The 18,652-nt window shown below is 44.2% G+C and overlaps 1 protein-coding gene across 3 annotated transcripts in view; it reads right to left on the bottom strand.

The window, feature by feature from the left end:
* Window positions 1–15,281: 15,281 nt before the first annotated feature.
* TAB2 (TGF-beta activated kinase 1 (MAP3K7) binding protein 2) overlaps window positions 15,282–18,652 on the bottom strand; it is an 86,569-nt gene continuing 83,198 nt past the window's right edge. For 2 of the 3 annotated variants that reach the window (XM_060167922.1, XM_060167921.1), the window contains exon 7: window positions 15,282–17,339. In XM_060167922.1, the coding sequence (XP_060023905.1) occupies window positions 17,197–17,339 (143 nt within the window). In that variant the 3' untranslated portion in view covers window positions 15,282–17,196. The remainder of the gene's footprint in view (window positions 17,340–18,652) is intronic. The other variant, XM_060167924.1, reaches the window with a different exon arrangement.

The following is an 18,652-nucleotide window of genomic DNA, read 5'->3' on the forward strand; positions in this document are numbered from 1 at the left end:
GAGACCCCTCGAGCGGGAGAATCACAACACAGACCCTCGAAATTTGGAACAAGGCCATGCTATCCAGTTCTTTTGGGAAATAGTTCCTGGTATGTTACTGGGCCTTGGTCATGGGGTGCCAAGTGACCATGCAGGACTGTCCATTATGGGTCCTATCATATGACTCATCAAGTCATAAAGTTGAATGGACCCACCATCAGTCCATGGTAAGATGGAAATGGTCCATCCAGAATCAAGCCTACGCAGGGCCAGATGGCACAGGTGGGCTGCTTGAGGAGGTAGCCGGAACCCACACCATCACCAGTGTCATTTCCCCAGCTCACACTTATGGCCTTAAGGGGGGTCCTATATGACCAGGAGGAAAAAGCCCAACCTTGGTTAATGGATGGGCTCATCAGTCTGTGGGTACAAGCTGCAAATGTATGGTGGCTGCATTGCAGCTACACTCAGGGGTGCCTTGCAAGACAGTGGAGAGGGAATATCTTCCCAAGGAGTGGAAGTGTGAGCTGTGACCTCCCACTTTAAGTGGAAGGAGAAACGGCCTAAGGTGAGACTGTACATCACCCTGGGCAGTGGCCTGGATGTCTGATCAGGGGCTTGAAATAAAAAGGATTGGAAGATGGGAGACAAGGAGGTGGGGGTTAGACCATGTGACGGACATACGGGGCGGGGCATGAGATGAGAAGTTATCACACATTATGTCCATCAGAAAGCATCACTATGGAAAAGGCACTGAACAACCAAGTAGACAAAATGACTTAGCCAGCTGGCAACGGTCAAACTTTGTTATTGACCCTCTGGAACCGGCATGATGGGTGCACAAATGGAGCGGCCATGGTGACAATGAAGGAGGCTACGTATTAATACATACCTAACGTGGACTCTAAGTCCACTCTCTCTACTTCAGGCCCCTGAGGGCCAATGCTGAGCCCCTGATATGTAGTCTTCCTCAAAGGACAACCGCCAACCTCTTGGGAGCACGTCAGCTACACTTGGCCCCTCCTGTTCTGTTCAGTTCTTCCTCATCAGAGTAGATACCTATTCTTGGTGTGGGTTTGCCTTTCCTGCCCACAGAGCTTCAGCCAGCACCACTATCTGGGGGCCTCCTGCACGCCTTATCCATGGGCACAGAATCCCACACAGCACACTGTAAGGCCAGGGGATGCTCTTCACAGTGAACGAGGTGCAGGAGCGTGTCCTCGATCATGAGATCTGTTGGTCATATTGCACACTGCAGTGGCCGGGAACGCTGGCCTCGTGGAGCACTGAAGTGGCTAACAGCCCAGCTGCAGCCCCAGCTTAGCAGTAACATTCGGAAAAGGAGAGGGGCCACCCTTCAGAGAGCAGTTTGGGCATGGAGTCAGAAATCTCTATTGTGGGACTGTGTCCCCAGCAAGAGTCCATGGGGCTAGGAAACAAGTGGTGGAACACAAATGGTTCCACTTACCAGGACCACCGATGACCCACTGGGGGGCTGTGTGCTTCCCTTTCCCCAACTTGGGGCCCTGCAGAGTTGCAGGTCCCAGCCCAGGAAGGGGGTGCATTCTTGCTAGAGTGCACAGCAAGTCCCACTGAACTACAAGTACTGCTGTGCACCTTCGCCCTGGTGTCCAGTGCCCAGCACGTGAGGGGTCATGATCACGATCCTGGGGGCTGGGAGGAGTGTGGGGGGGCCCGGGTGACCCCTGTGGTCACCTCCCGCTTCCCGCCTCAGCATGGACCTTCGTAGACCCTGGCAGCCCCTGGGCTGTGCAGCCTGTGGTCGCGGGCCTCGGAGCCCTCAGGCCAGGAGGCTTGGGTTACGCCAGGGACACCCCAAAGACCTGCTGAGGGGAAGGCTGAGGGGCACTGGGAACTGGTAGTGGAAGAGGGAGGGGGTGAGTCTCCGTTGTGGCCCCAGGTCAACTGCAGAGAGAGGAGCGGGAGTGTGTCCACCAGCCTCCCTCCTTAGCAAGAGGCCCACGGAAACTGTGGAGGCGCTGCTCCCCAGACCCACGTGAAGAGGTAAGGTAGGTCCGTGAGGCGCGTGGCTGAACTGCGACAGCCGTGAACGTGAGCTGCCCAGACGTCCCGCTGCAACCGAGGCCCCAGCCGCTGTCCCGGCGGATCCGTCGCCGCATCTGCGCTGAGGCAGTTTCCAGCCACTGACGGAGCCCAGCGGGTACCAGGACCTGAAGGCATGGGCGCTTCTGACAGGCCGCCACTGCTCAGGGCTCCCCACCGCCCCGGCTGGAGCTTCCTTAGATCTGTGCTGCGGCCCGAGTCTGTGTGCCCAGTCCTTCCTCCCCGCTTCCCAGGGCTCAGGCCATGCCGTGCTCTGCCGCCCTCCCCGCCCCCATCTCTTGTGCATCTCTAATCTCGCCTCGCCTCCGATCGGCTTCTTGGAGGGTGTGAAATCACAGAGAGGCTCTTTAAAAAAACTTTTTTTTTTTTTTTGCGGTACGCGGGCCTCTCACTGTTGTGGCCTCTCCCGTTGCGGAGCACAGGCTCCGGACGCGCAGGCTCAGCGGCCATGGCTCACGGGCCCAGCCGCTCCGCGGCATGTGGGATCTTCCCGGACCGGGGCAGAACCCGTGTGCCCCTGCATCGGCAGGCGGACTCTCAACCACTGCGCCACCAGGGAAGCCCTAAAAAAACTCTTTTAAAAGAATTATTTATTTTTGGCTGCGTTGGGTCTTCGTTGCTGCACGCGGGATTTCTCTAGTTGCGGCGAGCTGGGGCTTCTCCTGTTGCAGAGCACGAGCTCTAGAGTGCAGGCTCAGTAGTTGTGGTTCACGGGCTCAGTTGCTCCGCGGCATGTGGGATCTTCCTGGACCCGGGCCCGAACCCGTATCTCCTGCACTGGCAGGCAGATTCGTAACCACTGCGCCGCCAGGGAAGTCCCATAGAGAGGCTGTTTGGATTTAAAAGCTCTACTGCTGGGACATTTCTCAAGGGGTTAAGGGTCTACAAAGAAGTTTAAAAATGTTTAGAACAAAAGGCGGCCTTTAGAACAAAATCAGCTATGAAAACGCAGCATATTGTTCTCATTTTTTTTTATTTGCTCCAGATCGCTGAAGGAATCAGTGTGGATTGGGAACAGCGTGCAGCCTGGCGTTGAGGGGCCGCCGGAGTAGAAGTCCCTCTTGGGGGCTCTCCTGTCTCCCCTGGCTCTGTTGCTGTTTCTCCTGATGAGCCGTGAACTAAACTTGTGCTCACGTTGTGGCGGCTGCTGTGTTTTTCCCGTGAATGATTTGTGAAGAGGGGTAGGGATGGGACTTACTCAAGGATAAATGCCCTAACCCGGCCAACACGGGTGGCGGGTGAAGGCCCACTGTGGGGAGGACTTTGTTCTCAGGCAGTAGAGGTGGCGGCTTCACGTGGAGTTTCAGACAGCCCCTTCTGAGATGGAGCTGGAAGTGACAGCATCGAGGTCCTGGCTGCTGGCTGCTCTGCTCGCGTCCAGACCCCTCCGTGGAGTCTTTGCTTCCTCTGCTTGATACCCGTTTCCTGTGATCAGCATCATAGGTGCTTTTGAAGGCTGCTACCACGTTTGTGCTGTCTTTTGGAATTAATCAAAACTTTAATCCTCTGCTCAAAAAGTTTCTTTTGAACTATGGAAATATCAGCCCTGTCAGAAAATATTTCTGAAGGGAAAACTGAAAACAGCTTAAACTCCTCTCTCTAAAGTTTTTTCCGAGTGAGCAATGTTTTAAACTTAAAAACGTTCCCGTGTAATTATGTCTCTGTGTGTATTCGTGCTTTTCTTCTGCTTGACTTCCATTCTGTTTACTCAGCAGTTAGGAGCCGTGCCACACAGGGCTCAGCTGATGGAAGACGTCCTCACGATGTGCTCAGAAAGCGAGAAAGGGGAGCCCAAGGGGAGAAGCCACACGTGTGCTGTGTCCTCCCCAGCACGGCGGTTAAGGGGGAAGGGCATCATCTTTCTGAGATACCCTCCACTCTCCCTTCCTTATTAAAGAAAACATTTAAAGACGTGAGAAACGAACAAAAACGATGTGAGATTTAGGAATCCATCCAACTTAAAATCTGCTGCTGAACAGACCGCACATGAAGAGACAAACGAGGGTAGGGTCAGAGCGACACTTTCCAGCCTTTTGGGAGCAGTGACCCCAGAGCTGTTCACTTGCCCGTTTTCCTCTCCACCCGCCTCAACAATATGACAACCAAGACCGGCTCTGAAGAGACTAACAGCTAATGTTTGGAGCATTTTGCGACACGTCTTGACAAGTGAGGTTCTCCATTATATCACAGAAGCAGAAGCCAGGAAAGTGTCACAGTTTAATCGTTCTTCAGTAAAAGAAATGGTTGCTTTCATTTAGAAATGTATTCTCGGGACTTCCCTAGTATCCAGTGGTTAAGACTCCTTGCTTCCACTGCAGGGGGCGTGGGTTCGATCCCTCCTTGGGGAATTAAGATCCCGCATGCCCCGAGGCTCAGCCAGAACAAAACAAAACAGAAAAACCCCCCAAACCCCCAAAACTACTAGAAATGTATTCTCTTGAATTTGAGCACATGCTACTAATGGGAGAACCTGAAACCAAAATATGACAAGACCACTCTCAAAGCAACTGGGCAACATACAGAGAAGGCACGTGAGAGGCAGTCCAGGGCTGTGAGAGATCCCGGGGGACAGGTGGGCACAGTGGTAACTGTAACACCGAGTCTGTGTCCCCAGAACCAGAAGAGTGCTTGGCACATAGGACTGCATTTTTTTTTTTTTTTTTTTTTTGTGGTACGCAGGCCTCCCACTGTTGTGGCCTCTCCCGTTGCGGAGCACAGGCTCTGGACGCGCAGGCTCAGCAGCCATGGCTCACGGGCCCAGCCGCTCCGTGGCATGTGGGATCCTCCTGGACCGGGGCAGGAACCCGCGTCCCCTGCATCGGCAGGCGGACTCTCAACCACTGCGCCACCAGGGAAGCCCAGGGCTGCATGTTTTGAATGAATAAAAAGAAATGAAATTTCTAAATCAAGGTTTAACTCTGGAAAGCAGAAGCATCTGATGGTTGTTTGGGATTTGTCAGCATAAAATGTTACATAGTGAGTGTAACCAGAGATGTTAATTTTATATACAAGAGAATTACTAGAATTAAACAAATAGTTTAAGAAAAAGGCAGGCAGAACGGGGAAAGCTAAACATGGGTCGCTCCCTGAAGAGCATCTGTTTGTACTGCAGAATTCAAGCTGCCAGAAGGCCAGAGGCTGTGTCCTTGGGATGCTGACGCTGTGTTCCTTTATGCAACATCCAGCGGTGGCGGCATGGGAGTGAGCACCGCCAGGACAAGGCAGCTCTTCCCTCCCTCACAAAGAACGATCCTCTGGAAGGACCTGAGGACTCAAAGTCCTAGGATGGCTCTGATCTCGGTGCACATGTGGCAGAGTTCACCCGGCCACTTTCACAGCGTCCGCACGGTCACGGATCTCATGCTGAGCTCCCCAGAACAGATGACAACGCAAAGCTCCTCAGCACAGGTTGACCTCATCTTGCTTAGCATTAATTCAGTCAATGGTTTGAGAAGAAAACTGACCAGGTGTACTGGTTATCTGATAGACAGTGGTGATAGCTTTCAGAGGAATTCATATATACTCTACTACTATGTACTTGTAAGTAAGATACAAGTTAGTGACCGTATAGATAATTGAAATTCTCACATAGAATGATGTCTGCGCGTCTTTAACTTCAGATGTGACAAGGTCACCTTATAGCTGATAATTACTAAGAGGGCACCTAGCTGGCAACTGGTTTTGTGTTTCTGCTTTTCCCCTTATTTGTCTTTCTCATGGGTGTTTGTTCATCAGCTTTTCCCCACAAGGTATTAAAACAGATGTTTCCTCCCCTAAAGTTTCTTTTAAGATAAATTTATTAGTTTAATACATACTGTTTTAATACAATAAAGTACACTCACATAAATTGTGTAATTTTCATACAAAAATCCCCATTTTTAAATGAGTTTTGACAAATGGATACACCCATGTAACTTTGCCACAATCAAGATGTAAACACATCCATCACCCCGAAGGTTCCCTTGTGCCCTTTTCAGTGAATTCTATCCCACTGCTCTGTTTTCTGTCACTAGAGATTAGCTTTGCTGTTTCTGTAATTTCACAATAATGAAATCATACAGAATGTGCTCCTCTGGCCGGCTTCTGTCACTCCGCAGAATGCATGTGAGACTCGTCTATGTTGTTGTATCAGTATTTGCCCCTTTTTCATCCTGGGTAGTGCTCCAGTGTATATATAGACCGCATCTGTTTATCCCTTCACCTATGATGGGCATGTGGGCTGTTTGCAGGTTTTGGCTATAACGGGTAAACTTGCTGTGTGGACTTCTGTTTTCATTTCCTTGGGCAAGTTACACCCAAACCTTCCATGGCTCATTATTGCCTTATTAAATTAAGTACGCTCTCAATCATCCTCCACAGGATGGTCCAAATTACCTTTCCTGGCTTTTCTTCCCAACCTGTCCTCACCTTTCAGCCGAGCGAGGTCCCCTGCAGATCTCTGCACAGCCTCTGTAGCTTCTAGACTCCACTGGGGCTCACACTGTTTCCCACACCTGGAATGTCTTTCCACCTCTGTCAGATTCCCGCCTACCATGAGTCCCATTTCAAAGGCCTCCCTTTCATAAGTTGTCTCTGACTCAACCATCAGAAGTCATCTCTCCCATCACTGAACTTTGTACCCCTCTGTACAGCACTTGCCTTATAATTATAGTAGATTCTTTTTATTTATGGTAGTTGTGTTCTATAAAGTCTCCACAAACACTGTATTAGTGAATACTAAACTCCCATTCCTAGGGAAATACAGGGTTATGTTCCCATGAGCCTCTGGTCACAACGTTTTCATCCACCAAGTAATACCTGACCTTGTTTCTATGTGTGTTTCATAGGTACTCTTGACTCATTGACTCTGACCTCCCTGGCAGCACCATGACTCACACCTGAACGAGGCTTACCTGACACACCGTCTCTTCTCCTTAGGCACATCCTGGGCTTCCTGAACTCAGGAACACGAGACAGCACTTCAGCACTATGCTTGGGGGTCATCGTAAACAGCAAAATCACCAATAAAAAGCACAAAAATGCAAAAACTATGGCACTAAATAGACCATAAAAAAGAACAGGTGTTGGGCTTCCCTGGTGGCGCAGTGGTTGAGAGTCTGCCTGCAGGGGACTCGGGTTCGTTCCCCGGTCCGGGAAGATCCCACGTGCTGCAGAGCGGCTGGGCCTGTGAGCCATGGCCGCTGAGCCTGCGCGTCCAGAGCCTGTGCTCCGCAACGGGGGAGGCCACAACAGTGGGAGGCCCGCGTACCACACACACACAAAAAAAAGGACAGGTGTTTATAGTAGGAGAGCTGAAACAAAAAGGCAGGGTCCTCACCTAGTCTGTCTGACCTGAGCCTGAGTGTCAGGAAACTCAAAATTTTCATCGGTCTGTGCATGTCCATGAATGACTATAGTGAGTAGACAAATTCACAAATTTTATGGAATTCCAGGAATAACAAGGATTGACTGTACTGATTTCCCTTTTGTAAGCTCTAAGGCAGTGACTGTATCTGCCATGTCATCTAACACAATGCTTGGCCCATGGGAGGAATGTGATATTGAGAAGCATTTGGGGGAAACTGATAGAAAAATAAAGTTATACTAGGTCACCCAATTTCTCAGGTAACTTAAAATTTGTTATGCACCTCCATGTGCCAGGCCCACATGGGGAGCAGGTATATAGTGGTGAACAAAACAAGAGACCCCGTTCTCACTCGCAGGAGTAAGAATAGGAAGGCTAGCAGAAGGAGTAGCAAAAATTGAAATGTAAAATTTCTCCTCAGATGGAAAGAAGATTCCAGAGACTGAGAGCTGATCACTTACTGTAGCTACCTTGGAATAAATAGCAATAAAAATCCATCTGCAAGCCCCTCAGGAGAGCCTGGAGGTAGCTCACTGTAGTGGTTAAAAGCATGACTGGAGTCAGACTGCTCGGTTTTTAATTTTGGTCCCATTAGCTGTGTGACCTTGGGAGAGTTACTTAACCTCTCTGCTTCACTTCTTCTTTTGTAAATGGGAATATCCTATCCTCTACCTCTTTGGGTTGTTACGAGGATCGCATGAGTTAATATTTGTAAAGCATTTGGAACAGTGCCTAATGTAGCAAAAAGCAGGTGTTAATCATATTTTGAAAATTACACAGTGCCCAATTCATCTGCCGAAGAAGCAAACCTTGTCAGATCAACGTGATTACCTTTCAAAGAGAAACAGGGAAGTGCAATATGAGGTAGATAATGTCCTGGGCATCTCATTATCAAGCCAGGAAAGGTAGTCTTGGGCTCTCAGGTGAACTGTGTAGTCTGAGGACGTGCGGAGTAGAGATGTTCCAAGATGTTATCAGGACTGAGTCACGGTTGGTCCTGAGGCTAAGAATCACCGCCCCATTCTGCTCGTCTCCTGGTGAGTCACATACAAACCTACTGAGAAAATGCTCAGTACGTAAAAAAAGGATTAATTTTGAATGGATGGTTAACACTGAAAGAGAAATTAAAGTTTAAATACTCTAAAACATTAGAAAAAAAAAGGTTCTATAAAAACAGCATAGGGAATTCCCTGGCAGTCAAGTGGTTAGGACTCTATGCTTTCACTGCAGTGGCCTGGGTTCAATCCTTGGTTGGGGTATGTGGCACAGCCAAAAAAACCCCCCCAAAAAACAAAACAAAAAACCCACAACAGCATAAAGTCAGTAGCCATGAAGTAAAAGCACTGATGGATTAAGAAAACAAAACGTAACAAAAGCAAAAACCGAGTGAGTAACTGGGTAGCACAATTCTAAGGCCAACTGAGTCCATGAAATCACCCTGAAGAGCATAGGCAGAGAGCTGTGTGACAAACGCCACAGGAGGAAACCTCCCACATGCCTCAAACGTGTAGCGAAAAGCACAGGACATACAAGTGCCAGAAAACAAGCATTAAGCCCATTTTCTTTCTTATTTTAATCAATCAATTATTAATTAATTAATTAAGCTTTGGCTGCATTGGGTCTTCGTCGCTGTGTGCGGGCTTCCTCTAGTTGCAGCAAGCAGGGGTTGCTCTTTGTTGTGGTGCACGGGCTTCTCACTGCAGTGGTTTCTCTTGTTGCAGAGCACGGTCTCTAGGAGCGTGGGCTTCAGTAGTTGTGCCACGCGGGCTCAGTACTTGTGGCTCACGGGCTGTAGGGCGCAGGCTTAGTAGTTGTGGTGCACAGGCTTAGTTGCTCCGCGGCATCTTCCTGGACCAGGGCTCGAACCCGTGTCCCCTGCATTGGCAGGCGGATTCTTAACTACTGCACCACCAGGGAAGCCCTAAGCCCATTTTCTGAACGAATAAAGATGTCAAAGGTTCTATGTCCAATTATAATTCATAAAGCATGGTAGAGGAAGCTGGGGCCTTAGGAAAGGAAAACAGAGTGTATGAGGAAAGACGGAAGGTCGTTATTCTGTCTAGAGGAGAAAGCTGAAGCGTTACTGAACTGTATTCTTTGAGAATGGAAGGGCATTTTTTCCTCTGTATCCTTGTAGAAACCTGAGAAAATAGAACCCAATGACTCAATATAGCAACAAAATCCTTTTACTTGTGGACTCATGACTATGTAAAAATGCCATGAAAAACGAAAGCTTCATACAACTCAAGGTCTCAAGATTTCTGCACCGTAGCGAACATAGATGTCAGTACATCAGAACATAGATGTGCTCAAAGGAAAAAAATGCCAGTTGGCCGAAGGTTTTCAGCGAGTCCTGCTTATTCTTTCTTTCATTTGTCTTGGAATGTGGAGGCCATTTGTTTCATGTAATGTGAAGTCAGTGCCTTTTTTTTTTTTTTTTTTTTGGCAGTATGCGGGCCTCTTACTGTTGTGGCCCCTCCCACTGTGGAGCACAGGCTCCAGACGCGCAGGCTCAGCAGCCATGGCTCACGGGCCCAGCCGCTGCGCGGCATGTGGGATCTTCCCGGACCGGGGCACGAACCCGTGTCCCCTGCATCGGCAGGCGGACTCTCAACCACTGTGCCACCAGGGAAGCCCGTCAGTGCCTTTAACTATGGTACATTAATGGTTGTGAACAGTAGAAAAGAGTAAGATTGTGGTTGATAAAGAAATACAGTGACAAGTTTAAAAAACTTTGCTGTGTGTTTTTACCATTTGCTAGTAATGTAATTATGCTCTGGGATACTGAATCTGGTGCTTCAGTGAAAGGGTTTGTGAAATAATTCTATTAAAACCCCAAAAGATAGTCATTATGACTTCAAGCCAATTCGTGTACTAAAATGTACCCTTGTTTCATGGTGCCCATCACACAGGCAGTGTCTTGGTTATACATGCCTGAGTCACAAATATACACCTAGTCCCTGCTCTCTGCTATTGTTCCTTTAGTTGGAAGCCTGTCTTTCCACCCCCTTCTTTCCACCCCCTTCTTGGGAAAGGGGAGGAGTTATTTCACATTTCACTTTCTTCTTTCTTTCCTCTTCTCTAGACCAGTTTTCTCAGGAAAAAGATTCTCTCATGTCCTTCTCTGCTTCAATTGTGAATTAAAAAAAAAATTGATCCTCGTTATGTTTAAGAACAAGCCACGCAAACATCTTTATCGAAGAAAAAGGCAAAATTAAAGCTCTAAAATGAAATCAGATGTAACAGAATCAGGAGACTCAATTTCAAATGTCAAATTTCTGGAATTTTCCAGAATATCCACAAAGCTCTCTAATTCTCCACCCTCTTTCAGAAACGTACATAAGAGATTTGAAACATTTTCACTTAATTTCACTGTTAATTTACTTACCCCAATAGTACTGCACCTTATTTCAGTATTTCAAATGCAAAACATTCCAGTTAATTGGTGATCTGGCCTGGGAACCTATCACTTATGATATTGGTCCTATGAGAAAATACATATCAAGTTCAAAATGGCTGTACCAATTAACTTGGAATTAAATGTTAGAAATTAACTTGGTCGTCAAGAATCATTACCACCATCACCAGTTATTGACTTCTTGCTGTACATAAGGGCATTTACTGTGAGGACACAAAGCGGGTGTGTAACAATACCTGCCCTGTCAGGATGTAAATGGAGAGGTCAAAGTAGCAATGAATGACAAGTGGGCAGAAAATACAGCAAGTGCCATGAGAAGGTGCAGTTTGGAAAGTTCTCACAACCTTGACCCTTGACCTGGTTAAGTTTTGGCTGCACCAAGTTTAACCTTTGAAAGGTTAAACTTAAGTAGAGACAGGGGAATGGGATGGACAAAAGTACATTGGGGTGATGTGGGGCGTGCAAGATCTCTTCAGGGAAGTGATTAGGCCAATTTAGCTGGAAGAGTATTCTGTTGCAAAGTAACAAACCATCCTGAAAAGACGACAGAATTGTACAAGTTAAGCCCAGTCAGCAATGGGGAAACAGTAGAGGTTTCTGAAGAGAGCATGGAGATGATGTTCTCTCTTTAATCTAGCTGCAGGTGCAAGGTAAGAGGAAGAAGCCAGAGGCAGAACCAATTAGATCACAGTGCGAAAGGCACTGAGCCTACTAGGAACTAATGGGTGGTTTCACAGGTGGGAGGGAGCTTTTTTCTTTTTTTTTCTTTTTTTGCGGTACGCGGGCCTCCCACTGTTGTGGCCTCCCCAGTTGTGGAGCACAGGCTCCGGACGTGCAGGCTCAGCGGCCATGGCTCACGGGCCCAGCCGGTCCACGGCATGTGGGATCTTCCCGGACCGGGGCACGAACCCGTATCCCCTGCATCGGCAGGTGGACTCTCAACCACTGCGCCACCAGGGAAGCCCTTTTTTTTTAAAAATTTTATTTATTTACTTATTTTTGGCTGCTTTTGGGTCTTTGTTGCTGCACGTGGGCTTTTCTCTGGTTACGACGAGAAGGGGCTACTCTTCGTTGTAGTGTGCAGGCTTCTCATTGCGGTGGCTTCTCTTGTTGTGGAGCACGGGCTCTAGGCGTGCAGGCTTCAGTAGTTGTAGCTCGCGGGCTCTAGAGCGCAGGCTCAGTAGTTGTGGCACACGGGCTTAGTTGTTCCGCGGCATGTGGGATCTTCCTGGACCAGGGCTCGAACCCGTGTTTCCTGCATTGGCAGGCGGATTCTTAACCACTGCGCCACCAGGGAAGCCCAACTTTTTTCTTTTTAAACTCTCTGGAAAGCACTGCCACGTTGAAGATACCACAGTATTTATTCACTATGCTATGAGGATCAATAAGCATTTTTGGAATGTAGATTGGTAAGTTGTAATGGTTCTACTATGTAAGTCGTCCTTTGGTATTCACGGGGGATTGGTTCCAGGACAGTCCCCAAGATATTCAAAATCCAAGGATGTTCAAGTACTTTATATAAAAAGATGTAGTATTTATTATGCTTTAAATGATCTCTAGACTACTTATAATACCTAATACAATGTAAATAGCTGCTGGTGCACAGCAAATTCAAATTTTGCTTTTTGGAAGTTTTTGGAATCTTTTTCTCCCGAGTATTTTTTTCCCAACATTTATTTATTTATTTGGCTGCGTTGGGTCTTAGTTGCGGCACACAGGATCTTCCTTATGGCATGCGGGATCTTTCGTTGCTGTGTGTGGGCTCATTGCGGTGCATGGGTTTCTCCCTAGTCGTGGCACACGGGCTCCAGAGTGCGTGGGCTCAGTAGCTGCAGCGTGTGGGCTTAGTTGCCTTGCGGCATGTGGGAATCTTAGTTCCCAGATCAGGGATCGAACCGTGGCTTTGGAAGGAGGATTCTTAACCACTGGACCACCAGGGAAGTCCCTTCCTGAGTATTTTTGATCTGCGGTTGCTTAAATCTGAAGATGTAGAACCTGCAGATATGGACGGCCGAATGCAGTTGGGATCAGAGGAAAGATGTATTTCTGCCCTCAGAAGAGGGGGGCGGGAAAGAAAGAGGTAAAAGAAGGGGATCTGTAAAGAGAGGCTAGAATGAAGTGGACCTTGGGTCAATTTTAGGCTTAAAACAAATATGCAGATGTGCAAACACTGGACTAAGTCCTTTGAAGAAAGTGTTTATTTTCCTAGAGAAATAATTTGCTATTCTCCATCATAAAACGTACATTCTTTAGAGAGCTGGACATGCAAGAGAAATATAAACACACTTGATCTCCAGGTCAGCTTTGTAACCTTTGCAAAGCAATCAACCTTTTGACTTTAAAAGAGGGAAAGAATTACAGTGACTGAAATACCAAATTCTGATCGACTGAGATGTCCCTAGACCAATTCAGAGAAATAAATAGTAAACTTACCATTCTGTTCATTAATACTGTTGAGAAAAATGCCTCAAAACCCATTCATACAGAAACATAACCCAGTTTTAGGATAATCCGGTTCCTAGAGAGAAAAGAGGTTGGCTCAGATAGTTCCACATTTAAGCCCCTCAACACCTCTGTGAGGAGGGTTTAACGTTAATATAATTATCTTCCTTTAACAAGGCAAGGAAAGAAAAGCAAAGGACTATCCCAGGGTTACAGAGTAAATCTAGGGAGATGCCCGAATTGGATCCCAACTGTCCTGACTCTTAAGATTTGAGGGGTCTATCTGGGGAATAAGGTGGCACAGTATTAAAAATGCAACTGCTTTCATAACCTTCTTAAATAACTAGGTAAATTAATGAGCTATTGTACTGTAACATGGCAATTCTACTTTTGAACTTGTAATACAGGAAGAAATTTATAGTTGCAAAGACAATGCATTACCAAGCATTTTTAATGACTAACTACACTCCCTTAAAAAACAACAAGAACAACAACAAAAAAACACCAAACAGCCTACTACATATTGGGGGGGGGCGGAAATCCAATTTAACAAATATAAAGCTACAAAATTGTACTTTCTTTAGAGGAAGCCTTTTCTCTCAGTTGCCTAATTATATTTTCAGATGGAAACAATAAAAATTAAAATGCAGCCCTGAGTCATTTCATCTTCAAGTAAAATGGATACAATTATAGCTTCTAAAAACTAGAATCAAAAAAAAAATACGTTCACTTGTCACGGAGAAATATAAGCATTTTGTAATATTATATAGGAAACTATGCGAATACCTGGCACGCAGATATCAAATCTGGAATGGTGTTTGATGCCATTTAATATTATTTCCTAAGGCAACACGGTCAACTTCAATTACTCACAGACTGACGATTATATCTCATACCATTTACTTAAACTTATCATTGTTCACTATAATTTCCCAACAACATTAAACCGGGATAGAGGAAACTGATGAAATGTCAGTTAACCTTGCTATTTATACATGCTTTGATTAAAATATAAGTTAAATAGCTAATATAGTTTTGAGCTATCATAGATATGAGTTTATGTACAATTTCAATTCTCCAATATAAAGTCAATTAATATTACACTGTAGTTTGGCCCTGCTTGTCATTTAAAAAAAATGGAAATTTTAAAAGAAAAATAAATTTTTATATTTTTTCCACAAAAATTCTCAATACAACATGCATCTTTGTATAACATACTAGTTATATAGTAGATACTGGCCAACATTTTGTTAAAAATAAAAGTTTTCCTGAGAAGTCCAGTTTACATGAACCGCTAACTGCCCACCTCCCCTTTCAATATAAAGCATGTCAGCACCCAAGGATGATCAGCAATGAGAAACGAAGTCCATATTTCCAACTGAGGCTCTTAGTACCTGCAATTCTATTTTAGTGCAATAATTCCTGAAGGTAGTCTCCAGACCACCAACATATCCAGACCTCACATTCCCTGGCAAAGAATATTTATGTCCTACTAGGTTTTAAAAGACCAGTCAGGGCAAGGCAGAGCTTTCTGTAAGTTATGTCATAACAAGGTCAGCAAGGGCCACTCTGCTCTTTTCAAGCTCAGAAAAACTGAGTCATAGTTTTTTGAAAACTCAATGTAAAGGTTCTCTTCAAGGGAAGCACCACCATCCTCAGCACTTACACATAATACGAGAGAGCAAATATTAACTAAATGACTACTCAGGCTAAATGGCCCAAGAAATCGCATTTAAAAATCCCAAAAGAAACAAAAGAAAAAGCTATAATAAACTCCGAGAAAAGCAATATTCATTTTTCTGCCTTAGCTTAAACATGATTGCTTTCACTCATTAGTTAAAAAGAAGCCTGCGGAAATTGATACAAGTAATCCAAGCAATGCAGTGGAATGCCGTGATGTCATGAGAAGACTCTAGAGAGTGAGCTTTCTCTGGTTTATATTAACTATCAAAGGTTCTGCTGGGGCATAAATTATCTCCTGTCCCACAGACTTTAAAAACAAGTCACAAAATCCACGTTAGAATAGAAGTGTTTTAATTTTTATAAATAACTTATCTGTTACAAAGATAGTTTTTACCCAGCTAAATCACAAAACCATCAACTCAAGATATCCAAATTACGTTTTATTAATAAAACAAGTAAAAACTGATTTATCAATCTTCACATAGAACTGCAGATGAAGCTGAAAAACAAGGCCTATTTTTAAAACAAAACGCATCAAATGTAAGGGCTTTGAGTTTGTCTAATTAACTAGGATTGTCATAGTTCTTCCCATATACAAGATGCAAAGCCTGGAAGTTAAGGCTTTGACATTCATATAGAATCACCTGTAATAATCCTGTTTATTCAAAAATATTCATTTGCAAACATTTACAGTGGGTGACAGTCTACATTACTTCCTATCTTTTGCTACATTTCAGCACTTCCCTTAGCCCCATTCTAAGCACTGATATATAATTCCATAATTGTTTTTTAAAATGCATACTGTTATTTCTTTTCCTTGATTTCATTTAGTTATATACACTCCTGATCATCTGAATATTTATTTTCCTTATAAAAATATATCATCAAAATAAAGAGATGCTTGAGGTTGCTTCAGTGTTCAAGTTTGCTTGTTTTTCTTTTTTCCAGCTCTTCTTCAGTTGTCCTAAATATGACTAGCCTTGTTTTATAAATATACATGATACTGCCACCAAGTCAGGTTTAGAAACGGATTGCCCCAACAGTAAAGCATTTAAACTTCTCTCCGAAAAAAGGGCTGTAGGTACTGCTGCTGTTGCTGGTTTTGAAACTGTACTTTCCCAATAGTAATCTCTTGTGAGAGTTCTGTGGGACACGAGGCAGATAAAGCAAGCTTAACCTTGTTGCTGTCAGTGGGTTAAAAATATCTTTTGTTTTAAGCTTCCCTGTGGAAGATAAAACACTGTGTTGTGTTACCCACTGCTAAAGTCAGTATATAGTGTGACCTATAGACGTAAGTCTTGTAATATTTTCTGCAATTCACTGTGCAGCATCTGTATGTCTTCACAGAACATCGGCACTCATGAGGGCAAAGTACAGAATAAGTAGAGGAAAGTTATTTTGTGCATAGTTTCATTTCATTAATGCTTTTTTTATTTTAAGGCATTGCTTCTCTCAGGTAAGGCTTAAAAAGGGACATGATCGTGCTTAATCACTAAAAGGAAAAAAGAAAATTAGTTAACAAAAGACTATTACACTATACATATAGAAATACAAGAAAATAATAAGGAAGAAAAGAAATCACTTAAAGCAGACTCGAGAGATCTGTACAGTAGGAAAGGCTTTGGGATATCTCACTCCATGTTTGTACAGACAATGCATGCTGCTTTTCTTTTCATCTTTAGACCCTAGATGCTGGCTTCACAGAGTGGAGACGTTTTCAGGGAAGACAAAGACAAAGCCAAGAGTACCACAGATTTGTGAAGTTCTTCCCCTATCCATTGGCACTATATGGCAGCAAACAGTTTTTAAATAGTTAAACCTTGTTCCTTTTCTTCATGTTTGTAGTGTTTCACCACAAGCTTTAAAAAAAAAATAAAGCCATTGTTCTGTTCCTTCCTCCTGTCAAAATTCAGTAGTGACATGAGGGGAAAAGGTACTGGGAACACCTAGGTATTAATATATTGAGAATTATACTTAATGGGCTACTGGTAACACTGTACATGGTTAGGCAGTGGGCAACCAAGTCTTTCAGCAGATTACCTTCATGTGATGAATTTCAACTGCCCATGACATTAGACTGAGGTATTATTAGCTCTGTGGGCTGACATTTAACATTAGCACAACACCATCTTGTCACACCTTCAATTTGACAAAATCCTATGTAGCAGTGAAACTTTTCCCCTGATGACAGACTAGTTTCTTGAACTTCAGATGTGGTTTTAGGGAAGATATAGGGCCTCTTGGCTCAGAAATGCCTTGGCATCTCACACTGTTCACAACGGATTAAGGCTGGATGGTTCAAAAAAGTACAGGCAGTACAATTCCACTGAGCCCCCTCATCATCTTCTGTGTCTTGAGTCTTTGGTGTTTTGATGGTGGACCTTTGATCTGTAAGGAAGCAAAAATCGCAAAGTCATAAATTACTGGCAACTTTAAACACTATTTGTACTGCACAGCATGAAACAGCTTGTTAAACAAGTGAAGCAGCTAGCTGAAACTGACACACACGCTTGATCCTTACAACCTGTCTCTGTCAGGCTGGCACCTCTCCACTGGGGAACAGCAACACGTACATGACATAACCACCTCAATGTTTCCTCAAAGGGGAAAAGAGCATCATTTCCCCCAATTTATAGCAGGAGAAAAAGGAAGTCAATTCATATGGTAACTAATAGCCAAGATTACCATAATGTCACCTAATATGGTGAAAAGGTGTCCAACCACAATGTAATACTGCTAGTGCATTTATGTCTGATTAAAGTTTGAGTTTCATTTCTCACTGAAGTAGTATTTATATTTTTGTTTTCTACCAGGAATGGAAGTTGTTAAATGTTCTCTATCTGAACAACACAAATAAAATATAAAGATGAACTAATTTCTAAAATCTTATTTATTTAACTAAATATCGACAATAGACCTTGGAGGAGTAAATCAGTATAAAATTTTACCAGACTTTATTTCTCACTTTATTTTAAAATCATATTTATTATGGAACACGAGAAAGACTATTAGATTAAAGATTAAGAGTTGTGAGAATGGAGTTCTACTCCTGGCTCTGCTACTAACTCCTAATTTCTTTGCTCTGTGATCTTAGATAATAAATCATGTATCCTCTACATCTAATCCTTCTTACCTATAAAATAAAGTCACTGCAGCTTTATGAGGCCAATGTTCTAGAATGTTTGAAAGTGCAGAGGTAACTTAAATATAAGGAATAATTATATTCCTCCATGGTTGTATCTAAGATGAAATTACGTTTATGAAACTACTTTTTTGGGGGAGGGAGGTACCATTATAATTTCAGAATAGTATCCCTACAAATTATTGTGGAGACGTTTCAAGTAAAAGGAGCATGCATTGTTGGATCTCTCCAGTCAAGGTTTATAATTTGTAGTTTCCAAACTATGTTAAGATAATGTATATTAATTTGAAAATTCTACCTGCTCCATGGAGTTGATAACTAAATGATACCTTTTCTGCTATTTTAAAAGACAAACTATTGTATATAGTAGATGAAAATATCAAGTTTCTATAACAAATTTAAAATCATTAAGTTATGTTTGGTACTTTGTGCCCCGTTAGCAGCACTTTACTGTTTGGCATTAAACACTTTGTTGCAAAATTCCCACGTTAAGCATTGGTCAGAATTTTTTAGGCATCACCACAATTTCTGGCACATGCATGGGCAGCATGGAAGTACT

The sequence above is a fragment of the Lagenorhynchus albirostris genome, chromosome 12, assembly GCF_949774975.1.
Source record: "Lagenorhynchus albirostris chromosome 12, mLagAlb1.1, whole genome shotgun sequence".
Classification (NCBI taxonomy): domain Eukaryota; kingdom Metazoa; phylum Chordata; class Mammalia; order Artiodactyla; family Delphinidae; genus Lagenorhynchus; species Lagenorhynchus albirostris.